The sequence below is a fragment of the Sciurus vulgaris genome, assembly GCF_902686455.1.
Source record: "Sciurus vulgaris genome assembly, chromosome: 2".
Classification (NCBI taxonomy): Eukaryota; Metazoa; Chordata; class Mammalia; order Rodentia; family Sciuridae; genus Sciurus; species Sciurus vulgaris.
Window position 1 is genome coordinate 4,385,837 of NC_136462.1, and position 16,945 is coordinate 4,402,781.

The 16,945-nt window shown below is 43.0% G+C and overlaps 1 protein-coding gene across 1 annotated transcript in view; it reads right to left on the minus strand.

Moving 5' to 3' along the window:
• The window catches only part of WDR20 (WD repeat domain 20), a 71,208-nt gene extending 58,506 nt beyond the window's left edge, over positions 1 to 12,702 (minus strand). Inside the window, 1 exon segment of the mRNA XM_079130097.1 lies at positions 12,401 to 12,702. Within this exon segment, the coding sequence (XP_078986223.1) occupies positions 12,401 to 12,649 (249 nt within the window). The 5' untranslated portion in view covers positions 12,650 to 12,702.
• Positions 12,703 to 16,945: the final 4,243 nt, after the last annotated feature.

Genomic DNA, 16,945 nt, shown 5'->3' on the forward strand with positions numbered 1-16,945 from the left:
AGGGAAATGAAGGAACTGGCAGAGGGGAGGAAAACAAATAAAATATGACCTTATTCTATAGTTCTGGTATTAGAATCAAAAAAGTTTTACATAATTAAAATTAAAAAACAATTCTTCAGTAGGGTGTGGTGGCACAGGCCTGTAATTCCAATAACTTGAGAGGCTGAGGCAGGAGGATCACTAATTTAAAGCCAACTTCAGCAATTTAGGGAGGCCCTAAGCAATTTATAGAGATCCTGTCTCAGAATAAAAATAGGACTAGTGGGGCTGGGGAGATAGCTCAGTTGGTAGAGTGCTTGCCTTGTAAGCACAAGGCCCTGGGTTCAATCCCCAGCACCGCAAAAAAAAAATTGGACTAGGGATATGGGTAGTAAGTGCTCCTGGGTTCAATCCCTAGTATCAAAAAGAGAAAAAAAAAATTCCTCATGTCCTAATATTAGATTGTGGTGATAATTTTACCACTCAGAAAATTTACTAAAAATTAATGAAGTGAAGATGAAGATGAACTGAAAGTAGAAGAGACTGTTAAGGACTGGGAAGTTGGAAGGAGAAATAGGGAAGAGAGGAAAGGGTGAGAAAGGGAAGAGAACATGATCAACCCACAATATGTGCACATATGGAAATGTCACAGTAAAGCCCATTACATTATCACCTGCAATCCCAGCAGCTTGGGAGGCTGAGGCAGGAGGATCACAAGTTCAAAGTCAGTCTCAGCAAAAGCAAGGCGCTAAGCAACTCAGTGAAATCCTGTCTCTAAATAAAATACAAAATAGGGATGGGGAAGTGTCTCAGTGGTCGAGTGCCCCGGAGTTCAATCCCTGGTAACCCCCACCCCAAAAAACAGGCTGGGGAAGAAATGGTTAGGTGACCCTGGTTCAACCCCAGTACAAAAAAAGAAGTGAGCATGTAGCTCAGTCATAGAGTTGTCTAGCATGTGTGGGGCCCTGGGTTTGACCAATAGTAATGAAAAAAAAAAAAAAAAGGCAATATATGCATTGTTGGAGGAATCTAACCTTTAAACCTTTAAAAAGGATTCAAACACAAGGTGGTCTATTTCAAATTCTTACAACTACTGCAAAGTGAGAAAACCATTTATAAAGACTTAAGGATGGCAGTAAGAAGGTTGAAGTAAGAAGTAAACACTGGAGAGTCTCAAGTATTAACTGAGTACTAATCCTACCAATTATTATGCACATCCTCAAGTCTTCTTCTATAAAGTAGGAATAACAATAATGACTTGCCTAGCATGTGTGAGGCACTGAGATTGATTTTCAGTACCACACATAAATGAAATAAATAAAGGCCCATTGACAACTAAAAAATATTTAAAAAAAAAAAGAAAACAGTGGGGAGTTAGGGATGTAACTATGGATGTAGTGGTAGAACACTTGCCTAACTTGCCTAGCATTCCTGAGGCCCTGAGTTCTACCCCCAGCAGGGGGGGGTGCGGGGGGTTGTGGATAGAAAAGAAAAACTGACAATCATCACACAAGTAAACTTGAAAAATACTAGAACCCTGGTCTGAATGTTTATGTTCCCTCAAATGCCTATGTAGAACCAGGCATAGTGACACAAACTTGTAAAACTAGCTACTTGGGAGGCTGAGGCAGGAGCATCCCAAGTTCAAGATCAGCCTAGGCAACTTAGAGGGACCCTGTCTCAAAATTAAAAAAAAAAAAAAAGGGGGGGGGGGGCTGGGATGTAGCTCAGTGGTAGAGCGCTTGCTTAGCATACACAAGATCCTGGGTACCAGGTCCAATACCCACCCACAAAAGAAAAAAATCTGAGTTGAAACCTTATCACCATTGACCATAGGAGGTAGAGCCTTTGTGAGCTAACTGTCATGAGTGTGCAGCCCTTGTAAGTGGGATCGGTGCCCTTAAAAAAAGAGAACCCATTGAGGTGCCTTGTCCCATCTTCTACCATATGAAAACTCAGCTAGAAGGTACCATTTGTGAACCAGGAAACAGGCCCTCAACAGACACTGAATCTGCCAGCACCTTACTTCAACAACCTTAAGAAATAATTTTCTATTTCTTATAAACTACCCAGTCTATGGTATTTTATTATAACAGCACAGACTAAGACAACCATAATAAGTACTATATGGAGAATTATGCGATGTTACTTAAGGTGACCGGTAACTAGCCTCTGAGGGATGATACTGAAGCTGTGACTTTACAGAAAGAAAAACTAGCAATGCACGAACATGGCTGGTAGAAGATATGGTTAGTGTGAAAAGGTTCTCAGTACAGCATAGAACAGATTAGCACATTCTGGTCTAACAGGAACCAGAGCTCCCTTGAGACTCCTAGTCCTGTGTAGTGTGTTAGTCAACTTTTCATCACTGTGACAGATACCTAAGGAATCTGACACATACCTAAGGAACTCAGAGGAAGAAAGATTTATTTTGGTTCATAGTTTGAGAAGTTTCAGTCCATAGTCTGATGGCTCCATTATTTTGGCCCTGAGGTAAGGCAGAATATCAAGGCAAATAGACATGGCAGAGGAAAGCTTCTCAGCTGTGGCAGTCACAAAACAGAGGAGAGGAAATGGGGGAGGTGAGGGCAGAGGGGAGCCAGAGGGAGGAAGGAGCCTTGGACAAGAAATATCCTTCCAGGGCCCATCCCAGTGATCTACTTTCTCCAACCATGCCTGACTGCCTACCGTTTCTACCAACTTTCATAATTCATTCAGCTAGCAATGGATTAATCCACTGATAAGATCAGAGCCCTCATAAGTCAATCACTTCCAAAGAGTCCCACCTCTGAACAATGCTACACTGGTGATCAAGCCTTGAGACTTTGGGGGACACTCCAGATTCAAACCATAACCCTGAGCTTACAGGTAAGTACTCAGGCTCTAGGGTAAAACAGAATTGGATTCAAGCCCCAGAACAACTGCTTCCTAAGTTTTATAACCTATGTGAATTTTTTAAAAAATATTTTTTAGTTGCAAATGGCCGTAATACCTTTATTTTACTTACTAATTTATTTTTATGTGGTGCCGAGGATCAAATCCAGCACCGTACACGTGCGAGGCAAGTGCTCCACCACTGAGCCACAACCCCAGCCCCAAATTTTTAAATCTCCCTAAACCAATTTTCTTACCTGTAAAATGGAGAAATTATTAACTTATTTTTCAAGATCCATGGAGATTAAATAAATCATACATAATCATTCAGCATAATGTCCATAATATACATTATTATTATATTATTATTAATAAGTATTAGCAGCAGAGCACAGTGGCACACACCTGTAATTCCAGCAGCTCAGGAGGCTGAGGTAGGAGGATCGCTAGTTCAAAACCAGTCTCGGCAACTGAGCAAGACCCTGTCTCTAAATAAAACATCAAAAGGGCTGGGATGTGGCTCGGTGGTTGAATGCCCCTGGGTTTAATCCCCAGCACCAAACTAACTAAATAAATAGGGCTAGAGATGTGGCTCAGTGGTAAAGCATCCCTGAGTTTTATCCCTGGTGTCCCCTACCCAAACACAAGTATTAGCTTTTATTATTTTAACGTGATCTCTTATACCTTGCTGTCTCCTTCTATAGAACTTCCAAGGATATCCAGCTCAATCTTTTATGTCTGAGAAAAATAAGAAGAGTCCCCACAACCCATGTCTTCTAAAAACTAATTCCTAGCTCCTTTCTAGCTTACTATCTCCCACTCCTGGAACAACATCAGCATCACTTATCAGGCAGGCCCTGCTGCCTTGTTATATTTCATTTTTGACGGAAAATCTGTGTAGGAGGGCTACTCAGAAGCCTTGGGTTCAACTCCAGGCTCTGCCATATTCCTTGAATAACTGTGGACAGGTCATGATGGCTCCAAAAGCCATTTTCCCAATAGACAACACTCAGTTGTGAATACTTTGCAGGAGCTGTCCTATCACAACAGATTTATCTGTCCCCCTCACACTAGACTGCTGGGACTTTAGGCCAGGGACTATGTCTTTTTTTATCTTTGGGTCCACAGGGTCAATAAATATTAGTTGAGTGAACAAGCCTTTTATTATTCCACTGAACTGTGAGCTCCTTGATGGCAGAAATTCTTTCCAAACAACAATGTAGAGCAGGCACTCTTCACTACACACTTGTAACTATCCTGTCTCCTTGGTCAGATGATAAGCCTCTGCAGGTCAGGGCCCATGTTTCATGCTGCTCGATTCCTCACTGTCTGGCAGGCTGCTTTTCACACAAAAACCACTTAGTTATTTATTAAATGAAATACTAAAGCAAGACAGGACCTCTGAAGTGGAGATCAAAGTAAAAAGAATGAGAACCTGTACAAATTTTGATGCAGCAGGGAGGGGAGGGGCAAAGAACAATGAGCTGGTTTTAATTAATTAGAGGAAAAATGGCTTCAGGTCAGAGGGATACTCTAAAAGGTAGTAACTGAGGATGCTAAAATATTCCCTTCTACTGAATGACTCAAAGTTTTTTGTTTGTTTTTGTAGTACTAGGGATTGAACTCAGGGCCTCATATAGCTGGGGAAAGCACCCTCCCACTGAGCTATATCCCTAGCCCAACTCTTACTTTTTTATAATATAAAAACTGTATAAAATTCCTTCCTTATGCCAGGCACAATGTAATCTCAGGGACTCAGGGGCCTGAGGCGTGAGGATCACAAGTCTGAGGTCATCCTCAGCAACTTAGCAAGGTCCTATACCAAAATTTTAGAAAGAAAATAAAAAGGACTGGGGATGAAATTCAGCATTAAAAGCAACTCTGTTCAATCTCCAGTACCCAAAAAGAAAAATCCTTCCTTATGAATGATTTTTGCATCTTTCTTATAAAATCTATAGATTCAAGCATATTTTCCTACTGCTACAAAATAAAGTGTAATAGACTAATTTGGCATGTTCTGTATATTGTACCTATTTTTAAAAACTCTATATTACAAAACAGAATTGGCAATACAAAATATCACTTAATTTACAAATTACCAATTGGCAGAGAAGCTGTGAAATTGAGAAAAATGCTAAAAGGTAAGAGCAACTGCCAACTAAAGCTCAATCAGAAATGAAGATAAAGCATTTCTGAAATTAGAAATGCAAGGCAACAACTTAAAAATATGACCTGTACACAATATTACAGGGCAAATCCTCTTTTTTGAAACCCAACCCAATATTCTCCTCCTACTAGACAGAGAAATACTTTTCTGCTTCATTTTTATTCCTTAAATCCACTTGATACTTATACTGTTTATGCCACATGCAGAATGCACACCTTCTACTTTATATTATAATCATGAGTTGAAAAATACAAATTCTTCAAATATAGGATGTCCCCCAACCTTCATACTGAGGATTGACCCAGGAGCACTCTACCACTGAGCTGCATCCCCAGCCCTTTTATTTTTTATTTTGAGACAGGGTCTTGTCAAGTTGCTAGGGCTGGCTTTGACCTTGTGATCCTCCTGCCTTAGCCTCCTGAATCACTGGGATTACAAGCATGGGCAACCATACCTGGCCAGAAAGTGTGTCTTAAGCCACCTTGAAGTCATCCTCAATAAACAGCAGTACCTTGTATAAAACAAATCCTCAATAAAAGCCTGTTGAATGAGGTGTTGTGTTTTTTTTTTTTTTTAAAGCAAGACATGCCTTATACTCCATTATAAAAAACAGATGTCAAATGTTCAAAGGACAAGATAACTTCTCACTAATATTCTGAGATAACTGAAAATGTCCTGAATATTAAAACAGAATGTCTAACTCAGAATGAGTTATTTATTTTCTTAATGCCTTCTCTTGAATAACCAAACAAGACCAGATTTATATTTCTGCACAAACCTCATTAGAAAACAAATAAAATTACTAAGACAAAAAATACAGCCTACAAACATCTTCAGATTTAAAGTAAGTTTCTTTAGCCATATGTACAGACAAATTGGTGAATGACAAAATCACTTTTGGGGGTGCTGTTTTGATTTTCAGTACTGGGGATAGAACTATGTTTTGATTCTTGCTCAAGTTTTCTACCAAGTGCAATACCACTTAAGTCACCAGATTAACTCAATGATAATAAACACAGTGACGAGTTTCGTGCAAAGACATTGTCTACACGCAGCATCTAGAACAGTACTATCTAGCAGACATGTTCCATATTACACTTGCAAGAGTGATATTCATGACAATCTCCTGCATTTCACTGATGTAGTATGCATATTCTACGTGCTCATATGCTCCCAGGGAGACCTTCAAAATCTCATCACTGCCCTCCTCTTCAAGGTCAAGAGAAGCAAGATATGAGAGTATTTCCTGCTTTCAGTGACAATTAAGATGTTTCCCCCTCAGGATGTAAGATCCTAAAGTCCAATAACTAGATCTTATCAATATTTCAGAAGTCAGTAAGTATCTCTTAATGGAAAAAAAACTTCTGCAGGCTCTCTGTCCTTCCACAATTCCACGTGTTGTCTACTAAATTAAGTACAAGATTTTTTAAGTCTAATGTAAGAAGTTTCAGACTTCTAAGCCTCTTTCAAAATTACAAGTGGGGAGGTGTGAAAATTATCAATAGGGAGAAGGGCAAGAACATGACCCTCTTTGAAGCTGTCCAGTATTTAAAACCAGTTAGTGGAAACAACCTTTAAAAGGCATCTAGTTCATCTTGCCAGCCACACAAAGCATGAATTCCTGCAATTTCACCAAGAGGTGATCCTGCAGTTTTTGACAGAGGCAGAACACTTCCCATAACAGAATCCCCACTCTCCCAAATCAACCCATTATCCTCTAAAACTTGGCTCTAAAATATCTTAGATGCTGTCAATTCACTCTTCTGGTCCCAACTTCATCTCAGCATGGTGAATATAAAGCTTTCTAGCATAAAGACCTAGAAAACACATTTTCAAATTGTTTTCTCGAACACCACACCCTTTCCAATTCAAATTCAAGATGCAGGCAATAAATTTAAGACATGAAAACCTCTCCCTAAAAGAAAATGTATTTATTTTCACACACACAAAAATTATTGAGCACAGAATCATATAATCTTTAGATTGGAAAAGACCTTAAAACCATTGAAAATTACTTCCCACCTACTGCAGGACCTGCTTCAGTAACACTCTGAGCGGTACATTTGTGGCCTGGAATCTTAAATGGGGTGGAGGAAGGGAGTAAGGTTCTTTGATTTGTATAAGTAATTCTGACTCCAGTTTTTTGTTTTGTTTTTTTAATTTGTCTGTTTGTTAGTATGTGGATCTTGTAGGTAACATGATTTGACAGAAGTGGATCAAAAGTAACCCATGCTATTCCATTACTTCATTGTCTCTTGCAATACAATTTCCCAGTTAAGAAAGCTAAATTTGTTACTACTAAGGACATTTAAAAATGTTGTGGGGTTTGTTTTGTTTTGTTTTTTTGGGGGGGAGGATCGCAGGGATTGAACTAAGGGGCATTTGACCACTGAGTCACATCCCCAGCCCTATTTTGTATTTTATTTAGAGACAAGGTCTCACTGAGTTGCTTAGCACCTTGCTTATGCTTAGGCTGGCTTTGAACTCCTGATCCTCTCCTCTCAGCCTCCCAAACCGCTGGGATTACAGGAGTGTGCCACCACACCCAACCTTAAAATGTTTTTTAAAAAGATGTGAGCTTGGGCTATAGCTGTGGCTCAGTGGTAGAGCATTTGCCTGGCATGTGTGAAGCACTAGGTTCAATCCTCAGCACCACATAAAAACAAATAAATAAAATAAAGGTACTGTGTCCATGTACAACAAAAAAATATTTTTAAAAAATCCAAAAGATTCATTTAAAAAAAAAAAGACGTGAGCTCGTGAACTACTAAAAACACACCCAAGTGCTGGGCATGGTGGCACACACCTGTAATCTCTGCAACTGGAGAGACTGAGGCAGGAGGCAGGATAATTCTAAGTTTCAGGCCAACCTCAGCAACTGAGTGAGACCTGAGCAACTTAGCAAGACCCTGTCTCAAAATACAAAATAAAAAGGACTAGGGAGGCTGGATTGTGGCTCAGGGGCAGAGAGCACACCTAATGTGTGAGGCACTGGGTTCAATTCTCAGCACCACGTATAAAAAAATAAAAACAAAGGTCCGTCAACAACTTAAGAGTGTGTGAGTGTGTGTGTGTGTGTGTGTGTGTGTGTGTGTAAAAATAAAAGGGGATACAGTGGCACACGCGTGTAATCCCATTGGCTCAGGAAGCTGACACAGGAGGAGTCAGTCTCAGTAGAAGAGAGGCCCTAAGCAACTCTGAGACCCAGTCTCTAAATAAAATACAAAAAAAGGGCTGAGGATGTGGCTCAGTTTGGTTGAGTGCCCCAGGGTTCCATCCCCATTACCAAAAAATAAAAATTAAAAAATAAAGGACTGGGGATGTAGGCTCAGTAAAGCACCTCTGGATTCAATCCACATTAGCAAAAGGAAAAAATTTTTTAAAAAGTTACTTTTGGGTCCCAAACTGAATGACTTTTCAGCCTCTTAAAGATCTTTTTAAAGTATGGCATAGATGGACTGTTTTATTAATCATTCACTCAGTAAGAACCTGATTCTGTGCTGGACACTGCACTGGACACTGGGAAGACAGACAGCAGAAAAGAGGTAGTGTCTATTCTAAGGGATCTTTGTTTACAGAAGATACAGATTATCACAGAGAAATACAAATTGAGAAAAGGCAAAGTGCAGGAAACTATGAGAACATGTTAACAGGGGAAAACTGAGACTGGGAATTCAGAGAGGACTTGCTTAGGAAGTAATGGTCAAACTAAGATCTGAATGAAGTCCTTCACATGTATATAAAAACAGATCTCCATTGACTACAAGAACTGGTCCAGTAAGTCCAAATACCTTTCGCATTTTTATCCTAAAACAACCACTTAAAAAAAAAAAAAAAAAAAGGATTACAAAATTTGCTATAAAAATGTATGAAAGTTACTAGTTCAAAATTCTTTGGGAAAAGAGGCAGTCTTCCTCATCTTTGAATACCCCATGTCATCCTGCCTAGTATTAATATCGCAGTAGCCATGGAAAATTTGTGAAATTAAATCAATGCTCATACTATATTTTTTTATTATTAACACACATTAGTTGTACAAATTAATAGGTTTCACTGTGAATACCCCCCCACTGCCCTCCCCTGGAAGCCAGAGCCTTGCACAAGCTAGGCAAGTGCTCTACTCAGCAAACTTCTCAGCCCCCTTTATTAAACTCAGGGTGCTTTAATCCTGAACTCTATCTCCAGTCCTTTTTATTTGTTATTTTGAGACAGAGTCTCACTAAGTTGCTTAGGCTGGCCTCACACCAGGAATCCTCCTGCCTCAGCCTCGTGAGTCATTGTGATTACCGGTGTGCACAATCACGCCTGGATTCAGGTTATGATCTAAATTCGTTAGAAGACATATCTTCCACCTATTTTACATACATATTTAAGTTGGATTTAAATTTCATCTAAACTAGAGTTCCTAAATGATCCAACTGTAAAATTTTATATGCCTTGAAGAAAAAATGAAAATGGAACAACAACAAAGTCAAAATGGCCAACTGTCAAGAAATGTATATCTACTAATTTCAAAAACTAAACACTGGTTTTCTAATTAAAAATAAATTGTCTTTGTTTTGTCGTATTTTTTGTCAGGGCTGAGAACTGAACTCTGGGGCCCTACATGCAAGGCAATCACTCCACCAGTGAGCTATCCCCATCCTCATTTGCTTTTTAAGATCAGAAAAGTCACAAAACCCGCCACTTATACTAAGAAATGACAAAAAAATAATGCAAACTCACTTACAGAAAAAAAATTCTAAATTACAGTGGCTACAGGAGTTTAAATGTCTGCCACATAGCGCAAATTTACTACCCATCAAATTAAAAAAAAAAAAAAAAAAGTGCAAATCAGATGTGATCAGTGCCTGGAATCTCAGTTACTTGGAAAGCTGAGCAGGAAGGATCACTTTAGCCCAGGAGGTTAGCAACACAGGAGGACAGATAAAAAAAAAAAATACCAAGAAAAGTTAAAGTGCTCAAATTATGCAAGTAAAGGCAATTTACATTATTTCAGGTTTGTTTTGCTTAAAATAATTTTTGTGTGACCTTTTTTTTTTTTTTTGAGGTGCTGGGGATACATTTTTGGTGTAGTTTTGAATAGTTCTCTCAATTTTACCCTTCAATGTGTTCTGCTAGAAGAAAACACTATGGCAACAATACTTCCAAGCAAGTGACTCATTTTTATGATGCAAACAGGGCTATCAGATCCAGATGAGGTTGGCTGGCTGGGGATGTGGCTCAGTGGTAAAGGTGCTTGCCTGGCATGCAAGACCCGGGGTTCAAATCCTCAAGCAAAAAAAACAAAACAAAAAAAAAAACAACTTCATGCAGCCAGATGAGGTTGACTATGAGAAAATTTCAAAAAGAACTTTTCAGGTCTGGAAGTGCAGTTCAGAGCGACAGCACTTGACCAGCATGCAAGAGGCTCTGGGGTTCATTGCCAGAATCAAGGAATTAAAAGAAAACAAACTTTTTAAAAAAAAGTAATGCCTGCGATGTTAGTTAATTGAGCGCATTGTATTTTAATAATTTATAATTCTAAACCTATTTCCAGATGACTGTCAAGATCACAGCTTACTGCTTGACAGTTTTTTTTTCTTTCTTTTTTTTTTTTTTTTTTTGGGGGGGGGGGTGTGGATTAAACCCAGGGTCCTTTATCACTGAGCTACATCCCTGGCCCTTTTTGTTTTTTAATTTTGAGACAGGGTCTCACTCAATTGCTTAGGGCCTCACTAAATTTCTGAGACTGGCCTTGAACTTATGATCCTCTTGAGCTGCTGGGATTAAAGGCATGGGCCACCACATCTGGCTTGACAGTTTTTTTGGTTTTTTTTTTTTTTAAATTTTGTTTTGTTTACTTTTTTATGTGGTGCTGAGGATCAAACCCAGTGCCTCACACAAGCACTCTACCACTGAGCCACAACCCCAGCCCCTGACAGTTATTCTTAATGCCTGCTTTAACTTTACTTTGAGTATTTCAGGGCTTTAAATTTCATTAGTTATTATACTACTAATTACAACATGTGCACTGTAATATTCCATTTTTAAAGAATGCAAATGTAAGTTAAATTACTTATCCAAGGTCACCCAAGTCAGTGACAAAGTTGAGAGTAACACTGAAACTTAATTTCCCAGACTACTCCTACACACTGTGCCAATTCCAAAACAGCGAAAGAAAAACTCAAGCGATTTATTTTCAGAAACTTCTAACAGCATACCCTAAATACATTAGCATGCTTATTTTAATAAACATTAATAAAAAGGATTCATCTTCAATCAAGAAACAACTCGTCACATTTAGATACTATTGTCATCTCCCTAGTTCCTGCAACCAAGCAAAAACACTACACAGGATATGCATATATTAAATCCTAGGGAACGTTCATTCTCCAACTTGGGCAATTTTCACACTAACTGAACGTTTATAAATTAATCTTTCATCACCTGTCCCATTCCAAGGTCCTGTGGGGTACATTAATTTTACTCTCCCCAGAGTCAAATTAAGACCACCATCTCAAAAGTAAGCAGTTCTCAAAACAGTTATGTAGCCAATGAAAGAAAAGTTCAATAAATTGCTGCTTTTAAAGAGATATTTTTAAAATATGATTACAAGCTTCACAAAATTGCTTTTAAGTCGCCCGCCAAGAAGGATAGTCCCTTTAAAGTAGCTTTCAAGGCACATCCCTCCCTGTTTGGGACACTGCCTGACTTGTTGGACAAGATTATTCTGGACACGCTGACACAGAAACCCTCCGAAGCAGTTCAGTTCACTGAAAACACTTCAACTTCCAACTGCAGTACCGTCCTTCCTACACTACAAGGGACAGGATGACCCTCTTTAACAGTGCTTCGGAAGGTTCCCTCGGCGGAGACAATGACAGTCATCCTCCCGCGGAGGTCTCGGGACACAGGAAGCGTTTACGCCAGGAGAGGCTCGTCGGAAGTGTCAGTGCGGCAGCAGGTGGAGCAGCCCCGCGCGCCGAGCAGGTCCTTTCTGACCTAGGCTCGGTCCTCCGCCTCCCAGCCCCGGTCCGCCTTACGGACCTCTCCAGGCCGCCCTGCGCCCCGGTCCTCCGGGGAGCGCGGCGCCCTAGCCAGCCCAGACGGGCACCCCACCTCTTCCGGGGACTCGCAGGCCCGCTCCCGGCCGCGTCGGAGCCCGGCAGTCCCGCCGGGGGAGGCGGCCGGCCGCTCCCGGGGCCTGCCGGCCGGAGCCCCGCACGCCGCCGCCCGCTCGCCCCTGCGCCGCGTCCCCCCGAGCACCCCGGCGGAGTTCCCGGCCCACTCAAAAGTACGGCGGCCGCCGCCCCCCCGCCGCCCGGCCCCGCTGTCACCGCCCTGCCCTCGGCCGCTGCCCGCGCGGCTGGCGGACCCCGGCGACGCCCGGGTCGGTACCTTGCGGACCCCCTTGTAGATGTAGAAGTAGAGCTCCCGGCCCACATTGAAGCAGAGGCGGTCGCCGTTGCCAGACTGGTCGTTGAGGTTGACGAAGGAGACGCGGACAGGGTTGGATCCCTGCGAGTTGAAGGGCACGCGGTTGGGCCGGCTGTACTCCGAGTGTGGCAGCAGCTTGTATAGACCTTCCCGGGTGGTGAATTGGGTCTTAATCTCGTTCATCTCCTTCCCTCCTCCCTCCGTCGCCATCTTGGAAAGCAGCGTTCATCCTGCCCTAAGTGCCCGGATCACGCCCACCGCGCAGGCGCCGTCCCCGGCGCTGGCTCCCTCCCACCCCTTCCTCCTGGCCCCGCCCACAAGCGAGCCTGCCCGGGGAAGGCGTGCCGAGTGGAAGGGGCGGGCTTGTTTACGGTCGGACTGCGCACGCGTGCTCACCTGGCGCGCCGGGGGGCCGCAGGCTCCTCCCCTCCCTTGGGCGCGACTCGCGACCGTCTAGGTGGTGCAGGCTCTTGCGAGCTCGCGCTCCGGCTGTGGGCGGCGGAGTTCGGAAAGCTCGCGGCTGTGTGCAGCTGCGCCCGCCCTGCGGGAGGGAGCCGTTCGGGTTTCGCGCGTGAGGCTCCCTCGGGCGGGCGGCTACACCGCTCCTGGACCTCGGCCGGGGTCCCAGGCGCGCGTCCGAGCGCTGAGGCGAGCAGCCGCCCCGCGCTGCCAGCAGTCGGTCGCTGAGAAGGCACCGAAAGGTTGAGTTTTACGCTTCCCTCCTTTAAGGCGGGGTGGGAGAGAGTACGCCTGCGTGCGGTGGCCCAGGTGCCGGCAGGGCGCGCGTCCGATCCCGTCTGCCGCGGCCGTCGGCCGACTGAGGTGGGGGCGCGTGGGCACCCGGGCTCGGCGCGGCGGCGCTGGGCGGCGCTCTGCAGCGGGCGCGGTGGCGCGTTAGGCGCAGTGAAGTCCGAGGTGACTGAGCCCGCGGGGTCCTGGGAATTGAACCTGGCGGCGCTTTGCCGCCGAGACACCCCTCTCTTTATTTTGAGAAGGCCTAAACTGCTGAGGTGGGCCTCGAGCCCGGGGGCCTCCTGCCTCCGGCGCTGGGATCGCCTGCGCCCCTGCTGCCCGCAGTAGTGGACGTTTTCCGAAGGCGCAGGTGGAATCTGACGCCGTTTGCCGGTCCGTGGCAAGGTTGCCGTGCCTCCCACCAGACAGGCCAGCACAGGCGCACCTGTTGGTAGGGTTAAACCCCCGCCGTGCCGACCGGGTTACTCATAAATGAGGCTCTGAAACACGTCTTCTCGAGGAGCAGACGTCCCCATCGAGCTCAAGGGGGAACACTTGTCACACCAGGTGCAAACTACCGGAAAATTCAGGTCTTATCCAGGGGCGTACAAAAAAGTGGAGGGAGGCGGACACGGCGCTGTGCCCGTGTCCCCGCTACGCGGGGCTGAGCGGGAGCACCGGTGGAGGCCAGCCCGCCAGCGCCGCGAGACGCAGGCTCAAAAGAGCCAAGATTGGCGGGCGCGGTGGTGCAGGCCTGGCCCCGGTGACTCAGAGAGGAAGGCAGAGACATCGCAAATTCGAGAGCAGCCTGTGCAATTTAGTGAGACCATATCTCAGAAAATAGAAGAAGGCTGGGTAGAGCCCCTCGGGTCAATCCCTGGTTCGCGGCGGGAGGGCGGGGTAAAGTGCAGAGGGCGAATTCTAGAAGAGGCAGTCTAAATCGTAAGCATTTTATGCATTACAAAGCAAGTACAGGGCTGGGGGTAGCTCAGTGGTAGAGCGCTTGCCGAGTGTGTGTGAGGCACCGGGTCGATCCTCAGCACCGGCATAAATGTAGATAAAATGCTGTGTCTGTCTACAACTAAATTTTTAAGAAGCACTACTAAAAACTATACCAATGATATAAAAATGCATTTGACAACTAACATAGCCTTTGTACGTGTTAGCAAAAATCCAAGAGTAAAATCCTATTTAATAGATCCTTAAATTACTTAAAATTTTTCATTACAATTGTTTTGATGCTATCTGCCTTTCTCTAAACGAATAGAAATCAGAACTCTTAAAATACCAGGATATGTTCTGTGGTTAATCCCAATCTCCTATAAATGTTATTTGCATCATAAGTATGTATGTATAATGATCATCTTGAGGGATAGTGATGTCCTAAATGATTTAGAAATAATTCTGCTGGTTTCCTACTTATCAAGAGAAAAATATATTAATACATTTTGGGGAAACCTCAGCAAGCAAAAGTTAAAAAAATTTCATTACCCCTCAACCACAACATTCTGTTCCCCTTAATACCTCTATACCTAAAGCATTCTGCCAACCTCCCCCCGCCCCTCAGCACAAACCCACTGCACAGGCTGGGGGCTGGGACTAAAACCAGGGTGCTCTGTCCCTGAACTATACATCCTCAGCCTTTTTTTGGTTTTGTTTTAAAGACAAAATCAAATTGCCCAGGCTAGCCTCAAACTTGTGATCCTCCTGCCTCAGCCTGGGACTACAGATTGTGACCCAGCACCTGGCTTCAAGATTAAATCCTACATAAATTCAGCATTATTTATTATATTAATAGGCTGTTCCCGGGGCACCAGAGTGCTCATCTGTAATCCCAATCCCGCAGGTGTGCAAGTGTGAGGCCAGCCTGGGCAATTTAGCAAGACCCTGTCTGAAAATAAATTCATAAAAAGGGCTGAGGATGTAGCTCAGTGGTAAAGTGCCCCGTGGTTCATTGCCAGTACAAGAAAAAAGGGGGAGAGAAGGAAGAAGGAAGGAGACCAGGAGGATGGGGGGAAAGAGTTACTCAATTTAGGCCGAGTTTATCACTGTCATTTATATTCAGAGATTTATCCATTAAGATATTTAAATACATTTTTTAAACTTTGAGGAAAACGTTTGGGCTTTAGGAACCTTACAAAGAGAAATAGACACAGCTGAATGTCTTTAGGCGCCACATTTGAAATCTTCACTGACTCAGCCATGTGAAGCACCAGTCTCTCAGATTTGTCTTGTTGACCAGACTTATTCTCTTATTACACACCATGACTCAGTACTTCCTTATAAGACCATTATGGAACTTGAAGACAAAATTTGGAAAACATCACATGCTATTCTATCCTTAATATAACACTTCTATCAAAATGTAGCCTATAAAAATTAAAAAATAATTTTAAAAAAATAACACTTCTACTTTGTACTTCAGAATTGCATGTGTTAAAACTGACACACCAGCCAGACATGGTGGCACACACCTGTTATCCCAGCTATATGGGAGGCTGAGGCATGAGTATCGCAAGTTCAAGGCCAGCCTCTGCAACTTAGCCCTGTATCAAAAAAAGGGCTGGGGAAAGCACACCTGAGTTCAGTTCCCAGTACCCCTAAAAATAAAAAGCCTAACACACCATTGTTATAATTATGATTTTTCTTTTAAATTTTTTAAAATTTCTGTCTCTATCTACTGTCCTTCACATCCCCGTCCACCCCACCCCTCCCCTCACTCCCCTCTGTACAATATAATGTTTTTAAATACAAATTGAACTTGTACAATGCATCTTTTGTTTTCATTAAGTAGATTCAACCCTTAATACAGGTTGAGCATCCTAACTGGAAATCTAAAACTCCAAAATTTTTTTGAGCACCAACATGACAGTTAGTGGAAAATTCCACACTTTAACCTTGTGTGATGAGTCACAGTAAAAATACAAGTGCACTAAAAATACTATATAAAATTGCCTTCAGACATATATATATATACATATATATATATATATATATATATATATAGTATATGGAATGTAAGTGAGTTTTGTGTTTGGACTTAAGTCCCACCCCCAAGGTATTATCTCTCTGTATTCATGTACAGCTAGCAGGAATGAAAAACAGTGTAGCTACCTTGAAAAAAAAAAATCCAGTAGTTCTTCAAAAATTAAACATAGTTACATATGACCCAGCATGAACACCCCCAGGTGTATACCTAAGAGAAATGGAAATACATCCATACAAAATAAAACCTGTAGAATGTTTGCAGCAGCATTAAATGATAATAGCCCAAAAGTGGAAACACAGAATGTCCCATCGACTGATGAAAGGGTAAACAAATGTGGCACAATACAATGGAATATTATTCAGTCATGATAACAGTGTAAAGGCAGAAAATAGTGGTTGCTTGGGATGGGGGAAGGAGGAGTGACATGGTTGCCAGGTTTCTCTTGGGTGACAGTTGCACAATTCTGGGTATGCTAAAAACCAAAGAATTGTAGCCTCAGTAGGCGAATTATATGCGCTGATTTAAAAAAAAAAAAAAAAAAAGCCAGGTATGGTGGCACTTCTCTATAATCCTGGTGGTTTGGGAGGTTGAAGCAGCAGGATTGCAGGTTCAAAGCCAGCCTCAGCAATTTAGCAAAACCCTTTCTCAAAAAGGGCCTTGGGATGTGGCTCAGCAGTAAAGTACCCTTGGGTTCAATACCCAGTCTCACACACACACACACACACACACACACACACACACACACACACACACACACGAGGAAAACTGATGCTTGCTGTAGGAAA